Source organism: Saprolegnia diclina, assembly GCF_000281045.1.
Source record: "Saprolegnia diclina VS20 unplaced genomic scaffold supercont1.72, whole genome shotgun sequence".
Lineage (NCBI taxonomy): Eukaryota > Oomycota > Saprolegniomycetes > Saprolegniales > Saprolegniaceae > Saprolegnia > Saprolegnia diclina.
This window is the reverse complement of record NW_008246139.1, coordinates 137,723-150,273: the sequence shown is the minus strand read 5'-3', so window position 1 is coordinate 150,273 and position 12,551 is coordinate 137,723. Positions and strand designations below refer to the sequence as shown.

Below are 12,551 nucleotides of genomic sequence, written 5' to 3'. Positions count from 1 at the left end.
TCAATGGATCAACTAATGACGGCGTGCTATGTTCTTCCGAGATCGTCTCGCTTACTCGGCGTCGGCCGGCGACGCTTCGTACAGCACGAGCTCGTCCTCGTCGGCGAGCGGCGCAAAAAATCTATCTACTTCGTCCTCGGCAACGTCGGCGACCGACGCGTGGAGCCACTGCGGCGCGTTGTCCTTGTCGATGATGACGGACCGGACGCCTTCAAAGAAGTCGGGGTTCTCCATCATGCGCGTGGCCATGCGGAACTCCATCTGGAAGCACTCGGCCGCGCTCTTGGTCGCGCCCTCGCGCATCTGGCGGAGCGTCACCTTGAGGCTCAACGGCGACACCTTGGTGAGCTTGGCGTGGATCTTGCGCGACCACTCGGTGTCCAGGCCCGAGAGGCGCGAGAGAATGCCCTCGACCGTGTCGTCCTTGTTGGTGGCGCCAAAGACCGCTTCGACCGTCGACAGGAACTCTTCGTTCGTCTCTTCGACCTCGGTCTCGAGGTCGCCGATCGATTCGTCAATGATCTCGTCGCGGACCGACTGGCGCATTTCCGGGTCAAAGTCAAACTCGACGAGGTGGTTGCGGAGGTCCACGAGCTCCTTGGACTCGACAAAGTGGGTCGCGAGCGCGACGCCAAAGACCTCGGCGCCCTTGAGGCGCTCACCCGTGAGCGCGAGGAACGTGCCGAGACCCTGGCCCACGAGGGCGTCCGAGGCCGACACGAGCGGCGTGTACTTTTCCTGCTGCGCAATCTTGCGGCCAATGCGCGGCAGAATGTACGAGCCGCCGACGTCCGGGAAGAAGCCGATGGCAGTCTCGGGCATGGCAAACGTCGTCTTCTCGGTCGCGACGACAAACTTGCCGTGCATCGAGAGCCCGACGCCGCCGCCCATGGTGATGCCGTTGATGATCGAGATGATGGGCGTCGACATGGTCGCGAGCGTGTAGTTGAGGCGGTACTCTTCGCGGAAGAAGTCGAGCGCGAGATGACGCGTCGCCGGGTCCTTGCCGTTCTCGTAGAGGAAGCGAATGTCGCCGCCGGCGCAGAACGCCTTCTCGCCCGCGCCTTCAAAGATGATGGCGTTCACGGTCGGGTTGCGCTCAAACTTGTTGATCTTGGGCGCGAGGCTGCGGATCATCGGCAGGTTGAGCGCGTTGAGCACGCTCGGGCGGTTGAAGGTCACGCTGCGGATGCCCACGTCGTTGCCATACAGCACGTCCTCGAACGGCGCTTCGCGCAGCTTCATGCGCTGGACCTCGATGTTCTGGCCCTTGGTCGACATCATCATCTTCATGGCCTGCGGGCGGCCAAGGCGGACGAGCCCGTTCATCGCACGACGGGACAGCATGCTGCAGACAGCGATTCCGGCCCAGTAAAAGAGTGGTGGATGTCAAACCCCCGTAAACCGTTTCCGGACGTCCGGATACGCCGCCGAGTGAAGATCGGATAAACGCACGCCACCTTAGCCGGTGCCACCCGGTGTCGGCGCCTTGCACGCACGGCGACGGTCGACAGACGGGGTGTACAGGGCTTAGCACTGCAGCGAATACTGTGAGCATGCAGAAGGTACTGTTGCAAGCGCTAGTAGCTTCGTTTACTGGCCGACGTACGGCTCGGAAGGACGGTGGGTTTAGCCACGAGCCGACCAAGATCGGCTCCGATGCAAGGACTTCCGAGGAGGGGGACTTGGCGCGCCGAGCGACCTGCCAGGCACGTGCGTCACGTGGTGCGACGTTGAAGCTGGTCGGACGCAGCCTTCGTGACTGTTCTTTCAACGACCGTTCTCGCGTCGCCAAGTTGAGCCGTTGCGTTCCCAATGTTATTAGTGGTTGATTATATAGACACTACATGACTGTGCAGCAGCTTTTGGGTGCTGCGTCGTCCGACTTGGTTTTGCGTTCGTGCTTGTGTTTCGAGGGCTCTCCGGGCACGAGCTGCAGCGGTGCGAGCGCCGGCCCGTCGCCCACATCGCTTTCGTTGTGGCGGTAGGTGGCCTTGGGCGGCGGCAAAATGTGCGAGTTGTTGGTCGTCGGCGCGTGGACCTCGGGCGTGTACTCCGACTTGGGTACCGCCTTGACGCGGTGCTCGCAGTCGACGCCGCACCGGCCTTCCACGTGCTCCGACGCAACCAAGTTGCTCTGGTCGTCGTCGTCGGAGGTGACATTGACGTGGTCGACGACCGGTGTCGGTGCCGGCATCGTCGGTGTCCAGCGCGGCTCGACCTTGGTCACCACTTGCGGGCGGTCGACCGGGGCGTGGACGGCCGGTGCATACTCACTCTTGGGAATGACGGCGACAAGAGGCTTGACGCGAGGCGTGACCTCGACCTCGACCTCGACCTCGACGACCGCGGCGTCGTATACGGCGTCGTCTTCGTGGTCCGAGTCGACTTGTTCCAGCGGTGGCGCCGGAAACGAGGGCGCCCACACCGGCTCGACCTTGGTCACCACTTGCGGGCGGTCGACCGGGGCATGGACGGCCGGTGCATACTCACTCTTGGGAATGACGGCGACAAGAGGCTTGACGCGAGGCGCGACCTCGACCTCGACCTCGACGACCGCGGCGTCGTACACGGCGTCGTCTTCGTGATCCGAGTCGACTTGTTCCAGCGGCGGCGCCGGAAACGAGGGCGCCCACACCGGCTCGACCTTGGTCACCACTTGCGGGCGGTCGACGGGGGCATGCACCTCGGGCGTGTACTCGGACTTGGGAATGACCTCGACGAGCGGAGTCACATGCGGGGCCGTGTCCGTGTCGTCATCGCTCTTGTCACTGGCGTCGTCGGGCGTGTCGTCAAACGACGTCTCGGGCTCTTGTGACGACGGCTGCGGAAACGCAGGTGCCCAGAGCGGCTGCTGCGGCGCTGTATCCAAGTATAGCGGGCCCGGCTTGGGCTTGTGCACCTCGGGTGTGTACTCGGACTTGGGGACGACGTGGACGAGCGGCGTGACATGGGGCGTCATGTCGTTGTCATCGATGGGCGACTCGTAGCTGTCGTCGTCGTCGTTGGTACTTGGCGAGACTGCATCGATACGCTCGTAGTCTTCGTCCGACGATGACTCGGTCGTCTCTGCGATGGCCACTGGCGCGACAACGTTGACGGTGATCGGCGCCGAGACATGCTGCACCATCGTCACATTCTGCACCACGGGTTGGTTCACCGTCACGTGCTGGACCACCGTGCGGGTGACTTCGACAACCGGCTGGACGACCGGCTGAATGACCGGCTGGACTACCGGCTGGACGACTGGCTGGACGACCGGCCGGACGATCGGCTGAATGACGGGCTGAATGACGGGCTGAATGACGTGTTGGACGACCGGCGACGAGATGACGGGTGACACAATGGGCTGGGTCGAACGCGAGGCGACAGGAGACACTACCGGTGACGGCAGCTCGACCACCGGCTTGGCCGCGTCGATGGACTTGGTCACTGTCGGTGTGATCACGGGCAGCGGTGCGTCGTCATCGGGCATGTACTTGTTCAAGAACGACTGCAGGTTGGCACTCGGGGCGGGCGCCGCCGCCGGTGCCGCCGACGCCTTGCCTTGCTCGACCCACGAATTCACTTGCTTGGGGTCCGTGACGTTCCAAACGTCCGCAACAGCGCTGGGGTTGTACGACCGGCTCACTTCGACCACGGGCTCGACGATCGGGCGCGAAATGTACGCTTGTGCCACGGGTTTTGGTGGGTACGCCGACGCTGAAGCCGGAGTTGGCTTGGGCGGATAAGCTTGGTTGTAGGTTGGCGTCTTGGCGGGCGACACCGGTGTTGGCGTGTACGTCGTCGGGGGCTTGACGGGGGACACGGGCTTTTGCCACATCTCGGCCGCCGTGTCCGGATTGTACGTGGCGGGCGGTGACGGGTAGTTGTCCGGGTCGTACTGGTTGCTGCCAGCTGACGACGACGATGCTTCGCGGAACATGTGACCTTGGCCCGAGTAGCTCGGGCCTTGCGAGCTCGGGCGGAGGTTGTGGCTGCTGTTGTTGTTGTCAAACGAGGACGACGACGAGGCGCGGCCATAGCTCGATGACGGCTGCGTGCTCTGAAACTTGAAGATGGGCTGCCCGCTCGAGACGGCCTTCCCGAGCACGTTGCACGCCGCCGAGTACCAAGTCTGCATCTCGTTCTCCGAGTCGGCCGTGACGTTGAGGATGCGGTCGTTGTTCAAGGTGAACGTGAGGCTGTTGCGGCGGTCGTACGAGTAGCTCACGTCGACGACGCGGCCACCGCCCTTCTCGGCGCCGCCGATCCGGTCGTAATACGTCAAGTCGGTTCCTGAGAGCACGAAGAAGCGCTTCTTCCAGCTCTTGACGTTCTGGCCTTCTTTCTCGAGCCAGCCCGAGTGGGTCACGGCGCGGTTGGCGCTCGACGGGCTGCGCTCGTGGCGGTAGCTCATGCTCGACTCGGCGCGACTCAGCGCCGGCGCGACCTTGCGCTCGGGCTCGGCGCACGCCGCGGTCATTGCGTTGTTGCAGAGCACAAACTCACCGACCGTCTTGGTGTAGATGTGCATGATCTTGCCGTCGTAGCCAGCGAGCGTCAAGCCCAGCTCCATGCCCGGCGTGCGCTCGACGGCGGCCAGCGTGAACGTACCCTTCTCCTTCGCCCGCGGGTTGCTCACCTCCTTGTCGTAGTAGGCAATGTGGCGGCCCTTGAGCACCATGTAGCGCTTCTTCCACGTGGGCATGAGGCTACCCTGCTTGTAGATCCATCCTTCCCAGGCCACGGACGCCATCGCGATGGTCAACCTTTGCGCAAATGATCGACCAAGCAGCAGCCGGATAAAGGGCATGGAGCAAGCTCCTGCAATATGTTTTATACATACCACCGGGGTGTTTTAAACACGTGAATGGTATTTCCCAGGTCCCATCGCCTGCCGATCTGGCAGCATATCACAATGGTGCAGCTCAATGGTGCCGGCTCGCAGCTGGCACGTTGTTGACGTACTCGTGTTGTGCACACAGTAGGGGCACTGCTTCAATCTCATATACGTACACAAAATCTGCGAGCTCGCTCTTTCTCTCTCACTGGTTGATGTCAGTCGTGAGAAGTGGAGATCCATGCACGCTTGGTATGAGTTGTGTGTATATCGCCAAGAGCCATCGCCATGATGCCTACCACCGATCACCTTGCGCTCTCAGCTGACACCTCGCCGTCAGCTCTCGCCGTCCACTGAAAAATGTGCGGCTCGAGAAATCGCGCTCACGTCGTGGCGCTCATACAGTGTGTAGCTGGACGCTGTGGCTGCTTCGTATTGCAGTGGTGCATGTCGTCCTTGGTCCTTAACAGCGTCAAGTGCTCGTTGGTGGCCATGACCGACCAAGGCGTGTTTCCAACAGCAAAGTGTGTTTTACGCTCCATTTCTGTATAAAACACCTGCGATACCCAATCAGCGACGGGCTTCGAAAATCGAACCGCATGGCCTCCCAAGTGACTTGATGTTTGTATACTAAAGTGTTGTGTGGTTGTAATACACTTGGTGTTTGTATACCTCGTCCTATGAGATACAATGCACGGCCACGCAACTTCGCCTTACCCACTTCGAATGCTGCGGATATTAATAATTGCATACAAGCGGCAAGATAGAATGCAAGCGAAAAATACTACATACGAAGTTCGAAGCAGACTGCCATTGACAACACAGCAGGTGGCCGGTGAATTTCTCGGATGATGCGTCAGGACGCAGCGCATGACGCGCCTGGCGTCTGCGAACGGCGACCTCGACCAGTCGAGCACCGCAGAGGGCAAAGGACAAAGGCAAAGGGCACGGACGTCCTGCGTATACAACCGACCGCTCCCGCTGCATGCAACGACGTCAATAAGAACTTGTCGCAGCACTACGAACTTCGAGATGGAGCTTTTGGATTTTGGCGGTGCTTTCTTTTTTCTTTAAATCGCAGTGGGGATTAAAAGAACACGTCCCCACACTCCGCACGATCGGCGTGCATGTTTGCACCACCAGAAGTAGCCTCAGTGAACGCTAGCGTGGCTGGGCTCACGAATCGATACATTATCTAGTCGTGTGGCTTGGGTAAACGTAGAACGAGCAGCGAGCAATGCGCCACGTTGCACGGGTTGTTCTGGCATTGTACACGTCTGTTCTAGAGCCTACCAAGTCCTGGCCATTGCTTGCAATCCCCAAAGCAGCCACAATCCCGAGCAATGCGCAGTGTTACATGCCTGCACGGGCTCGTGAAGCCAGTCGACGTCCTCTCCCGCTGCACGTGGTCGCTCGCGCGCTTTAAAGAACATGAAAAAGAAAGCAAATCCGAAGTTCGAACTACAACAATAGGCCTTCTTTGTATGGCCGGCAAAACATTGAACACGGTTTGTGATTGGTTCATTTCCTCGAAATCCGGTGCTCAACGGCATGTGATTGGCCACTGAGAATCGGCTCGCTCGTGATTGGTCACAATCCGATCGTGAGCAACCTCCTCACCTGGTTGGGCGATTCAGCCATTAGAGACTTCGCCATGGCGGCCTACGACTACCAAGGCTGGGTCTTCAAGCAGGGCAGCCTCGTCCGGAGCTGGAAGAAGCGCTACATGGTGCTCAAGAACAAGCAGCTCTCGTACTTTGACACGGAGAACGTGACGGCGTCGACCAAGGCCAAAGGCAGCTTCGCCGTCATCACGATCGAGTACGCCAAGGACATCCAGCACGGGCTGCTCATCCATGGCGTCGGTGGCCGTGTCATGAAGTTGTACACCGAGTCGGCAGAGTCGTGCACCGGCTGGTTCGACGCGGTCACGGCGGTCATGCTCGGCCAAGTGCTTTCACAAGCCAGCTTGCGTGCGAGCTCGCACTCGGCGTCGGCGCCGCGCACGAGCAGCCTCCGCGCCAGCACCAACCAGCCGTACGTTGACGACGACAATGAGCATTGCTCGGGCTGGCTCGCGAAAGAAGGCGGTCGCGTCAAGAACTGGAAGCGCCGCTTCTTCTTCCTCCAAGGCCGGTCGCTGACGTACTATGACAACGACAAGATGGCCGGGTCCGCCAAGGGCAACGGCCAAGTCTGCGGCGTGCGCGTGAACCGCGAGAAGGCGCAGTCGCTCGACATTACGTTCGAGAAAGGACGCATCCTGCGCGTGACGGCCGACTGCGCCGACGAGTTCGATACATGGTTTCAAGCGCTCACGGCCGCGGTCGAGGGCCGTGCGTTCAGAAGAGACCGGGGGTCCATGGCCGACAGTCGGCCGTCGATCGCATCGGGCAAGCCGCCAGTGTTTAGCTCGATGGATTCGTATGCGTCGTACGAAGACGGTGGGTTCAGCCCCGGTGGCACCAGCTCGCGCTATTTGACGCAAGACTCGCTGGACCATCCGCTCGGTCGCAACAACAACTCGTCGTGGCTCTCGTCCGACTCGGACGACGACAAGAGCGACGGCGACTGGCTCTAGACGCACGTACCCCTTGTCTCTACGTAGGATCATCTCACTCACATACTAACTAACTCGAAGCTCATTATTTCCCATTACGCGACACCCTATCTGTGACAGCACGCGCCGAACGCCAAGACCAAAGCGCGCGCAGGCCCTTGCACGCCATGCAGCCGCCCATCAGACGGCTAGTCTCGTAGTCTCGTTGCATGCGTCCACGCGACCGCGAGTTGACGCGGTAAAGCTCGCTTCACCAGCCAAAAAGCACCCAAGGGAACTTATAACTAGTTTGTTCCCTTAGCCGAGTGAACGACGGATGAGGCAGCCCAGAAGGTACAATGTCTGCAGTCTGTAGTCGAGCCGATGATGAGCCTCGCGCTGCTTGGATTCCGACGACGAGAGTTGAGTCTGTTGCGCTCGACGCATTCCACAATTCGCAATGATGTGCAGTTGGTTCGATCTCCTCACTGACATGCTAGTACCCTTGACGAAGCTATCCCAAGATCCTGTGCGCTGTACTGCCCACCAGAAGTAAAACAGGTTTTCGCTTGGCTGACCAGCTTGCGCGTCAGACTTGCCCTCCAATTGATCCTCGTTAAGGGATTTAAATTGTTCTCATTCCAATTGCCAGACTTGAAAAGCCCGTTATTTATTGTCACTAGTTGGTAAGTCGCTCTCACTCGACGTCCACGAAGCCCTAGTCGTGACAGGTGGCGGCAGCAGCTTGGATAGCTCATGCAGTCGATCGTTGGGCAGGCGATTGCCAAGGCTCATCGGTCGGTGGTGCGACCTCTACGACGCTATCTACGGAGGCCTGGAAAGCGTCTCTCGTACTGAGCGTACCACGAGCACAACCTACTAGCTCTCTCGTTGCGGCGCTGGTCTTGAGCGGCGCAACCCTACCCCGCCTCCACGTCGGACCACATGTCGCGATGGTCCAGGACTCGACAACCCTGAGGCCTGAGGCGCTGTGGGATGCTCGTCTTGGAGCACAAGACAATATTGTCAACATCCGAGGATATATTACACTGTGCAATAATATGTCTAACGACTCGAGGACGTGATGAAATGGAAACTACCAAAAGAGGCTTCTAATATGCAGTCGCGTACACAGCAACGTGTACAGGGACTGCGGCGCGTTTCATAAGAGGGGCACCGCAGTCGACGACGATGGCGATGGTTTGAGTCGCTTCTTGGGCGACGAGAGCGGCGACGCGGCGCGCTTGGACGGCGACGCCTTCGAGTCGCGCTTCTTGCACTCCTTGCGGTGCGCCGTGAGGTTGTCGCGCGTCTTGAAGGCCTTCTGCGCGTGCGACGGGCAGTCGGGACACAGGAACGGCCGCGTGTTCTGATGCACGCGCTGCCAGTGCCGCTTGACGATCTGCAGCGTCTTCATGCTCTTCCCGCTCTCCTCGCTGAACTCACAGCCTTTGACCGGGCAGTACTTGGGCCCGACGGGAAATGGGAGCTGGTCACCGAGCACGTCGGCGGCGTCGGCCTCCGGATGCTGCTTGGCGTGGAACGCGAGTTGGAAGTAGTTGGAGAAGACGCGGCCGCAGCCGAGCATGCACTTGAAGGGCTTGATGCCGTCTTGAAGGAGGTACAAGGGCGCCACCATGGGCACGAGTGGTGGCGACTTGACGACAGGCTCTTTGCCGGTCGCCGCGGGTGGCGGCTTGGGCTGGACACGCTTCTTTTCCGGGGAGGACCCGGCTTGGGACTGCAGTTGCGCCTGGAGGTCGAGGATGACCTGGCGCTGTTCCTTGATCTTGTCGGCGAGCTGGCGGCAGCGGCTGTCGCTGCAGTCGTCGCAGTTGGCGTCATGGCCATGCGTCGTATGCGTCGACGTGGGTGTTTTTTGTGGTTTTATGGTCGACGGTTTGGCCGACGCCGCCGACGCCGACGACGTGCTGGCCTTCTTGGGTAGCTTCTTCTTGGCTGCGGCCGCATGCAGCGACGCGTGCATGCGGAGGGCCGCGCGCGACGCGTACTGCTTGTCGCAGTCGGGCTCGGGGCACAGAAACGGGCGCTCGCCCGTGTGGACGCGGCGGTGCGAGCGCAGCGACGCGACGCGCGCAAAGCACTTGTCGCACTCGGGGCACTGGAGGCTCTTTTCGCCCGTGTGCACAAACATATGGTCCTTCAGATGCGCATTGTCGGCGAAGCACTTGCCGCAGCCGGGATGCGTGCACTGGAAGTTGCGCAGGCGCGGGCGCGCGGGCTTGGCGGCGGCCGACGACGGCGACAAGGTCGACGACGACGGCGAGAAGGCCGCTGGCATGGGCGGCTCGAGCAAATCGAGCGGCTCGAGGAGGTACGCGTTGGCCGGGAGGAGGTCCGGCGTCACGGCCGGCGAGAAGCTCAGATCAAAGTCGAGGAGCGGCTCGTGGTGGTAGAGCGTCATGGGCGGTGCTGGGTCGGGCGGCAAAGCAATGGACGCGGGCATCGGGATCGGCGCAAAGCTCAGAGGCAGATGATGGAAAAAGTACGGACTAGTATTCGTATGGGCGGGATGCGCCATGTAGAGCAACGCATCGAGGGAAGAACTGCTGAGAGGGAGCACGGACGGCTCACGGAGGACCGTTGGCACACTCAGGATGCTCCACTCGCGACGGCAAAAGACGGTAGGGGCGCGTTCGAGGATCGAACGCTCAGACCTTGGGGGATGATTGAGATATGGGTCCGGTTGTCACACGTCCACTTTGCACTTGCGTTAAACCGCGTTAAACGACGCACGTTCGCGTTAAACGCTTCGATACAGCCAACGCCGCCGTTTTTTTACGCCAGCGACGGGCGCAACGCCCTCGAACGCGGTGCACTTGCCGTTGCGGCAGCCACCGACGCTCGCGTGAGGTCGCTACCGCACCACGGCGCGCTCTCGTTCACGCGAGTGGCCAGCACTGACCTCAAGATCCGACGCAAAAGGCCAGAGAAAATAGCCCGTCGCGATCGCCGGGTAAATGACTGGCGTTCAGGCTTCGTCGGCGAGGGCGGGGTGACGTATTCTTCTGGTGGTGGAGTAATAGCCCCGCCTTCCATTTGACAAGTGCGACAGCCGTACGTAGCGGTTAGGGCTGACGTATACAAATCGCAAGAGAGTGGCGCCCGCTTCAACTCGGACGGGTGCGAGTCACGCCCATGTTCCGCGGGAAGGTGCAGCTGCTAACTCGTTGCCGTTGCAAGTACTCTTCGTACTGTAGGCCCCAAAGCGCTCCTACTAACTCCAAGAGCAAGCTACAGCGACAGTCGCTTATTTCTTTTGGTGTCGGATCACGTAAGCCGCCTGAGTTGATTGGCAAGTTTCGGATTCGTAATACTGTAGGTGCCACCCACGTAGCGATCGATGATTGGCTGAAATCCTGACCGCACACGAAGCGGGCCAATCATATGGCGTGATGACCTGGATTTGGCGGGAACGACTGTCGTGCGGTGGGGAGGTGGAGTGCTAAACAGACTGTTTGTCGACCTCTGCGCACGACGGCATGTCTGCACTGCGCTGCTGCACTCACTGCACCTGCTACTACAGGAGGCTACCTAGGGTATCTATCGATATTAGCATCCTGTTGGGTTGCCAAAGCTTCCATCGCGGTTGCCATCGAAGAAGTGTGGAAAGAATACGACGATGTAACAGACGTTGAACCATGAACGACGAGGCGCACTGGCCCCCATCACCTCGATCCCGGGATCTGCGGGCGTTGCTCGCGTCGCTGCCTGAGCTGGGCCGACCTCCAAAGAGCACAGCGAGTGTCGCCATCGATCCTACTCGGCAAGTGCCAGAGATGTTGTCGTCCATGTTTCTCACAGATGAGCTCCTGCATGTAATCGAAAGCGCAATCGCAAAAATGGGTGCGCACGAAATGACATGTAGATGCGAAAAGAGATACGCGAGCAAGCCGCGCTCCTACATGCCAAGCTCGGCGCGATCGAGCGGCTTGAAACCGAGAACGACGCGCGTGCAAAGGCGCTGGCCGACCGCGTCGACAGCCTCGAGCGCCGCCACGACGAAGCGCGGCTTGGTTTTGAGAAGGTACACGCCACCGTTGGGTTGGCACCGAGGGTTGCTCGTAGATGCTCCATGCATTGACACAAAGCGTCGAGGCCAAGCTTGGTACGCCTCGAGACCATCTCGACATCGCGCCAATACTGTCTGGACTAGACGCTTTGGAGCAGCGTGTGGCTGCGCAGAGCAGTCTCCAGTCGCTCAACGAGGTACGCGCGGATGATGATGATGCTTCGATGCACCCGATCGAACAAAGACGAACCCACGTGGTGATGGCGCAGGACCTTGGTCGGCTCAAGCTCCATGAGAAGCAAGCGGCGGCGGCCGAGCTCGACCACCAATTTCAGCATCTCGCCGATCAAATTTCACGTGAAGCACGGTGCGTCGCAGCCGTCGCGACGCAGCACGACCAGCTGGTGGCCAAGATGAGCGAGTTGGAGGCTGCTTGGCATGCCAGCGCAGCGCTCTACGACAGTCGCATCACGCAGGTGGTTCTCCAGCTGCTTCTGACGCGTACCCATGCGTCGCCATAGACGCTCGAGCTCGCCAATGCGCTCAACGCCGGCCAAGTCCGTCCACCCATTGCATTCTTGACACTACAGCGGTGCTAGGGGCTCTTGGAGGAAGCGTACAAGCTCGAGACGCAAAAGACGATCGCGAGCTTGCGCAAACACCACGATGTACACCCTTAGCTGGACGCAGGTTGGACATGGTCGTGGTTGGTAGCGCGTGGAGCGCGAGTCAAGTAAGCTTCACGCTGCCCACGACACGCAGCTGCTGCAGCTTGAAGTGTTGAGCCGCGAGCTCCACACGATGCGCGACTTCACGCAGCGGACCTCGGACGAGCTCAAGGATGTCGTGATCGGCGTCCGCATGCAAAGCAACAGCAACACGTCGGCGCTGCGAACGCTCGCAGAAGAGATCCTCAAGCTCAAGCGCCATCGCGCCGAGGAATTTCGGCGGGCGTCGTTCGAGGAGCTCCAAAATCATCGCGACGACACGAGCGACGATGTCGTGACCGTCCTCAACAAGGCGCTGCTGCAGTCGTCGTATGCCGCCTTTGTTCCGACAAAGCGAGGTCCGTCGCACAAGTAGCAAGTAACACGTACTCAACGATGCGCGTGGGATGAACGCTCGTCCGTGCGTCATCATCGTAACAGAAGCAATGT

General features: G+C 60.2%; 5 protein-coding genes across 7 annotated transcripts; 2 read left to right on the top strand and 3 right to left on the bottom strand.

Annotated features, from left to right (window-relative positions):
• Positions 1–4: 4 nt before the first annotated feature.
• Positions 5–1,372, bottom strand: SDRG_14488 (hypothetical protein). The gene has a single exon (XM_008620622.1). It carries the CDS (start codon positions 1,345–1,347, stop codon positions 52–54), a length of 1,296 nt encoding a protein of 431 aa, XP_008618844.1. The 5' UTR covers positions 1,348–1,372; the 3' UTR covers positions 5–51.
• A 409-nt stretch (positions 1,373–1,781) lies between these two features.
• SDRG_14487 lies at positions 1,782–4,738 on the bottom strand (the record flags this gene model as incomplete). Of its 2 annotated transcripts, XM_008620621.1 has the most annotated exons (2): positions 1,782–2,437; positions 2,648–4,738. In XM_008620621.1, 2 exons carry the CDS (start codon positions 4,736–4,738, stop codon positions 1,844–1,846), a joined length of 2,685 nt encoding a protein of 894 aa, XP_008618843.1. In that variant the 3' UTR covers positions 1,782–1,843. The 2 variants fall into 2 exon arrangements, with proteins under 2 accessions (XP_008618843.1, XP_008618842.1); XM_008620620.1 differs by having other exon boundaries at positions 1,782–4,738.
• A 1,631-nt stretch (positions 4,739–6,369) lies between these two features.
• On the top strand, positions 6,370–7,477 carry SDRG_14486 (hypothetical protein). Its single transcript, XM_008620619.1, has one exon. It carries the CDS (start codon positions 6,477–6,479, stop codon positions 7,401–7,403), a length of 927 nt encoding a protein of 308 aa, XP_008618841.1. The 5' UTR covers positions 6,370–6,476; the 3' UTR covers positions 7,404–7,477.
• Positions 7,478–8,382: 905 nt separating this feature from the next.
• On the bottom strand, positions 8,383–10,413 carry SDRG_14485 (hypothetical protein). Its single transcript, XM_008620618.1, has one exon. The coding sequence runs from the start codon at positions 9,901–9,903 to the stop codon at positions 8,524–8,526; it is 1,380 nt and encodes a 459-aa protein (XP_008618840.1). The 5' UTR covers positions 9,904–10,413; the 3' UTR covers positions 8,383–8,523.
• Positions 10,414–11,010: 597 nt separating this feature from the next.
• Positions 11,011–12,548, top strand: SDRG_14484. 2 transcript variants are annotated; one of them, XM_008620617.1, is made up of 8 exons: positions 11,011–11,200; positions 11,251–11,409; positions 11,451–11,490; positions 11,539–11,591; positions 11,664–11,870; positions 11,916–11,951; positions 11,994–12,062; positions 12,109–12,548. In XM_008620617.1, the coding sequence occupies exons 1-8, from the start codon at positions 11,024–11,026 to the stop codon at positions 12,475–12,477; spliced, it is 1,110 nt and encodes a 369-aa protein (XP_008618839.1). In that variant the 5' UTR covers positions 11,011–11,023; the 3' UTR covers positions 12,478–12,548. The 2 variants fall into 2 exon arrangements, with proteins under 2 accessions (XP_008618839.1, XP_008618838.1); XM_008620616.1 differs by having other exon boundaries at positions 11,451–11,591.
• The last annotated feature ends 3 nt before the right edge of the window (positions 12,549–12,551 follow it).

Coding starts and splice junctions, on each gene's coding strand:
- SDRG_14488 (XM_008620622.1), bottom strand. CDS start 1,347: ATGCTGTCCCGTCGTGCGATGAACGGGCTCGTCCGCCTTGGCCGCCCG.
- SDRG_14486 (XM_008620619.1), top strand. CDS start 6,477: ATGGCGGCCTACGACTACCAAGGCTGGGTCTTCAAGCAGGGCAGCCTC.
- SDRG_14485 (XM_008620618.1), bottom strand. CDS start 9,903: ATGGCGCATCCCGCCCATACGAATACTAGTCCGTACTTTTTCCATCAT.
- SDRG_14484 (XM_008620616.1), top strand. CDS start 11,024: ATGAACGACGAGGCGCACTGGCCCCCATCACCTCGATCCCGGGATCTG. Junction 11,592..11,663: donor GTCTCCAGTCGCTCAACGAG/GTACGCGCGGAT, acceptor GTGATGGCGCAG/GACCTTGGTCGGCTCAAGCT. Junction 12,063..12,108: donor GCTTGCGCAAACACCACGAT/GTACACCCTTAG, acceptor CGTGGTTGGTAG/CGCGTGGAGCGCGAGTCAAG.